Source organism: Euphorbia lathyris, chromosome 2 (assembly GCF_963576675.1).
Source record: "Euphorbia lathyris chromosome 2, ddEupLath1.1, whole genome shotgun sequence".
NCBI lineage: Eukaryota > Viridiplantae > Streptophyta > Magnoliopsida > Malpighiales > Euphorbiaceae > Euphorbia > Euphorbia lathyris.
Genome location: NC_088911.1, coordinates 121,176,693 through 121,182,125, shown reverse-complemented (window position 1 = coordinate 121,182,125; position 5,433 = coordinate 121,176,693). Strand labels below are relative to the sequence as shown.

The 5,433-nt window shown below is 32.7% G+C and overlaps 1 protein-coding gene across 1 annotated transcript; it reads right to left on the bottom strand.

Moving 5' to 3' along the window:
- Positions 1–296: 296 nt before the first annotated feature.
- On the bottom strand, positions 297–5,040 carry LOC136219745 (amine oxidase [copper-containing] alpha 3, peroxisomal-like). The gene is made up of 4 exons (XM_066007251.1): positions 3,659–5,040; positions 3,463–3,576; positions 1,047–1,585; positions 297–835 (listed from the first exon to the last, which is right to left on the bottom strand). The coding sequence occupies exons 1-4, from the start codon at positions 4,814–4,816 to the stop codon at positions 637–639; spliced, it is 2,010 nt and encodes a 669-aa protein (XP_065863323.1). The 5' UTR covers positions 4,817–5,040; the 3' UTR covers positions 297–636.
- Positions 5,041–5,433: the final 393 nt, after the last annotated feature.

Sequence of the window (5,433 nt, the reverse complement as noted above, 5' to 3'; positions counted from 1 at the left end):
TGACTAAATTTTAATTTATGAAAATTATATGAAATTTGCTACTACAAAATAAAAAGATATAATTTTATAATTCAAAGAAATTAGTGTTAGACTTACTTACGAAAATTAAAGATATCTACTTTTAGCAGAAATTAATTGTAAACATGAAATAAAAGGTTTTTGGTACGAATTGGAAATATCTGCTTTTAACAGAAAAATCGTTTAATAACAACTACATGTCATTAAAAGTGAGAAGTTCTACAGTGGACTAGGTGCAATGGACCCGACCAATAAAAAAAATAGAAAATTCTATAATAAACCGTGTATAATTGTCATATTTCTATTAGCAGTGAACTGAGACCATAAAGAAAATACACAATCAATAATAAACAATTGACAACAACATTAAAAGAAAAGAACCCTAATAATACAATTTTATCATTTTACGTTAATACGTATATTGTTTTTCTACGTATATTGTTTTTCTAAAAAGGGTTAAAGATAATCTTCGATTTCTCAAAACAACTTTATAACATTTCAAAATTTTCTACCAATTTGTTGAATCATTTCCTAAGGAGTTACTATTTAGCTTTGGCTTAAATTAAAGCTAACCCAGTAATGTTGTTGATGTTGAAGTAAAATCCACCATGTTTTAATCTAACAAGAGCAATTTGTGAACTTTACATGTTGAGGTGATTTGACTTTGAGCATCGGATTTCTATCGAAGAAATTAGCTGGTCGGAGCTCAAATCCATTGGTTAATGTTGGCATCATCGGAAAATCTTCTTGATATGGTACATGATGAAAACCCATCGTGTACCATACCACTATATCTTTATTTTCTATCTTTCTATTCCTGCATTCATAATCAATAAATATTTGATTATATAATAAATTTAATTGATTGTCGACTAGTGTAAATATCGGTTGACCACGTGAAATGCTTGTAAATTAAACTCATTTGCTAATACAATGGCCCCTCATAGAGCGTGATTTATTGACATTTCACGTGATCAATCCGTATTTACACTGATCAACGATTATTTGGACTTAACAAAAGAGTTTACCTAAGACTCCATGAAGCTAAGGTATCGTCCCCTCTGCTCTGATCAGCATATAGTCCTCCGGCCCATTTTTCCGACTTGTTATATGGTGTAACCCACACATTATAATTAGTGAAGGCAGCTCGAATTTGAAGATAATCATCATACGATAAAAGAGGATTAGAAATTGATCCAGGGATCAGACGGTAACCAATGAAGTTACCCATATTAGTCTTTTTATTAGGATTAATCACTAGTAAATTAGCTTCATCTAGTCCAAGCTTAATCCTTGCATCGGCTTCAGTTTTCGCAGTTTCACTAATCACCGTCCAGTAACTTTTTCTAGGTGAATTGTGATGATTCACTGTGGTCGATTGCAACTTGGACTTAACAAAAGAGTTTGCATCACCGTCCACATCAAGATCAAGATGGTAAGTGATGAAGTGATCATGATATGAACCGATCGTATTTTGTGCTAATAATGTACCATATACTTCCTCTTTTATTTGATCTTTGTGGGTGAATTTTGATCCTGTCACTTCTAGCAACCCAGTCAGTCCAACCTGCAAAAAAAAAATCATAATATTTATTTCCCGCTACTTAATTTTGTTGTGAGATCCTTTGTGAAATAAAAGGAATTTAATTAATTTTATTTGTAAAATTTTATATTTAGAAAACTATGGAAATTAAAAAAAAAAAAAAACTATGCTAAATATGGGATTTTGTTAAAATTTTGTTGAAATACTACTAACAACTTGTTTTCCTCTACTTTTTTTTTATGCTTTCCATCCAATAAGCACAATAATGAAAATATTTTATTAATTATTAAATATATTATCCTTTCCAACTTAATTGACAACTCTAAAATTTCAGTTCATTCTAAATTATATATAAAAAATAGTTCATGTGTAAATAATTATTTTCTAACTTTCCTAGTAAAAAAGCATACAATGATTCTTTGACTATTGGATTGAACTCTTAATATTTCAACATACTATTAGATTACTTATCAATAATTATTGTTGTCACATTATGCTTCAGCTTTAATTTAATTAAAAAACTGCTACTCATTTCATTTATATCTAAAATTGTAAATTTTCATCTAAAATTGTAAATTTTCATTCAGAATAAAATTCTCTACTGTTTTTATATAAAAAAAAAACCATCACACATATTGCTATATTTTCGAACTATTAAAATGTAAATTTCATCTAATATGATAAAAAAAAAACAACTAAAGACTTAATGTATTGGAATAAAATACTAAAACTTCAATCCACCAAAATTAAAATGATTAGCGAATGGTTTTACCATCACATAATAATACATCAAGTTAACTTGAAATTATAAATATTTTACCAAATCGTAAATAATTAGTTGAATTATTGGGTATTAGTTAAATTCTTTCCCATGTAGGATTTTCTCAGACAAGAAGCTACTTAAAAAATACACTTAGAAAAATTTAAACTCTATTTTACGAGTTTTTATATTAAGCATCCGGTTTTTCATGTCACTCGGAGGACCCCCAATTTATATTTGGACACATGTATTGTAACTCCATGTAATAATTAAAATAGTTGGACCTCTTATAATAAATGTGGGTACATATTACACGTGTCAAAATATGTATGGGAGGTCCTCCATTTGACATGAAGAACCGAGTACTCCAAATAATTGGCCCTGTTTTGCATACCATTTTCATATTTGCAATGATAGTTATTGTTTTTTTCTTCTAATTATACTACTTATTTCTTAGTTCTATAATTAATATTAGGCAAATGATATATACAACCCTAAGGGTTGTATATAAGCATTAATTATCCATAAGTTTTCTTATATTTTTCATAAAAAAAAAGAGAGTTTTAATTCTAAAATAAACATTTATTTGTATTGGAAATATAACAATATATTATTACAAATGTATTTAAATATTTAAACATTAAAGTATCAGCAAATTTTATGTATTGGAAAACAAAATTAACACTAATAACAAGAATTTTAAGGTTTTTATTTACAGCCCTAAATAGTACTCCCTCCATTCTCAAATAAGTGTCGTTTTAGAGTTTTTCACACAAATTAAGAAACAATTAATATGCACTTAAATTAATAAATTTAAGTAGATTAACTAAATAAAAATTCTCTCTCCTATAATGGTTGGAGAAAAAACTTTGAAAGCTTAAAAAACACATAAATCAAGACAAAATTTAAATGCTTAGACCAAAAAATTATACTAAATTTTATTGAAAAACGAAAACGACACTTAAAAAAGAACAAAAACAATTATCTAAAACGACACTTATTTGAGAATGGAGGGAGTACTAAATGTCAAAATAAGGATAATTAAAATTGAAGTCAAATAAAAACCGGAAATAAATTATTTTCAAACACAAGATCATTGGGAATAGGAAAGGAAGGGTAAATGAAACCATTTTTTACTTACCTTGATCAGAATAGACCCACTTTGCTTAAACTCCCAATCATTAATGTAGTCATAATTTCCCACAGTTGAAACCATCCTTACCACCAATGTCATTTCTGGCCTAACCTCCCTTATCTGCAAATTCATAAATGCCCAATTCAGCTGCCACCAAATTCACAACATCAAAAATCAAACAAATTAATTTCAATTAAATTACCGGTTGCCCTGGAAACGAAGTTTCAGTATGTCGCCACATAATATCTCCACCGTACTTTTCAAAAACACAAAAAGTATTAGGCATCAACACCGGCATCCCATTTTCCGCCGCAAGATAAGCGTCAATGAACACAGCGTTTTCTGGGCAATCCCTGTTTGGTACCAATGCGACACCGCACATACCATACCCAAATTCACCGGCATCGAGAAAAGCCCTATAGTACCAATCTTCGCTCAAGTCCATGTACGGCACAAACATTTCCGATACGAATCCTCTGTATAAAACTCGACGATATCTTTGCTTGTCAGTATCATAAATTGATGCTAACGATATTATTGGGCCTGCTCGAGCGTCAAAACTCAAATGAAAATCCCAATTCGCCCACCGGATATTATGGCCGGTAATTTCAAAATTGGGCCGGTGAGGTTGCAGCATTGCGATTCCTCTCAACCTGGACGGAAACGGTGGAACTTGCTCGGATTCTCTATAATCAGTCCCATCGGACTTCGGAACAGGAACAATCTGTCTATCTATAAACCCGGTGATCTTCATCTCATCAAGATCGACGGTGAAAGTAATACCTTCAATAGGTCTTAAATAGAAATTAACACTGCCCTCTAAATAATAACAAATTACTCTAACAATCCTCTTACTTCTTTTTTTCTCACCAAACCATCCGACTCCAAGACCCATACATCCAGTCTCTTCGATTTCGAGTCCTCGACTCCTAATGGAGTCCAAAAACGGTGCGTGTTGGAATGGGAGTTGATTAGCAGCGGTTTGCTCTGCGAAAGTGAGAGTGGGGTAACCATATCCGTCGTAAATTCGATCGGAGACGATGCGGCGTCGTGTCAAGTCGACGGTTATTTCGTGTGTGGTTTTGTTTATACGGGCGATTACGAAGGATTGGCGATTTGGGTTAGTGTGGGAGGAGTTTTTGAGCCATGAAAGAATGGTGGATTTGGGTGGTTCTTCGAGGCCGACGTAGTGGAAAGTGGAATTGGGGTATGAATCGTTGATTATGGTGCGGAGGAGGTTGATTTCGGCTGGGTTTAATGGGTCTAGTGGGTGTGGGTGTGACTGTGAGTAAGTGGTGAAGAAAATGGAGAGGAGATGGAGGAGGAAGATGAAGAGAAGAGGATTTGAGATTGAAGACATGGTGTTTGAAAGAGGGGGGCACCCAATGGAAAGAAAGGGTGATTATAAATTTTGAGTCAACGGATGGTGTTTTAATTTCAACGAAAAAGCTATCCCGAATGAAAAGAAGATTTTGTTATTACTAAAATACCCCGTAGTTATCGGGGTATTTTTTTTTTTTTTTACGACGGATGCGGTTGAATCATGGAAATCTACATATCAATCAGCAACTACATAGCTTTAAAGTTAAAGGTGGCCGTTAATATGGCAAACACAGACCGAAATATCCAAAAATTATCAAGGCCCTAGAAATTTCAACTTAGGATTTTCATTGCATATGGTGGAATGGGGCATCTTTCACCACCCTCGTAGTATTTTGTAGTGCTCTGGTCTTCTTCCTCCCATCCTTCCTTTTATCCTCGTTATCAATTTCCACTGCTTCTAATTGCCTCTTATTTTCACCTACTCTGGCCCCTTTGAAAATATTGTCCTTCTCCCTTTTTGGTAGTTTCTCGGGCGAGCTGTCTTACTTTATAAGACTTCCTAGGGCGACCAAGTGATTTTACATAAGTCAGTCATATCAAACTCTTTTTTCACAGAATATTTAAACTCAAGCATCATGTCACGTCCGTGTCTAA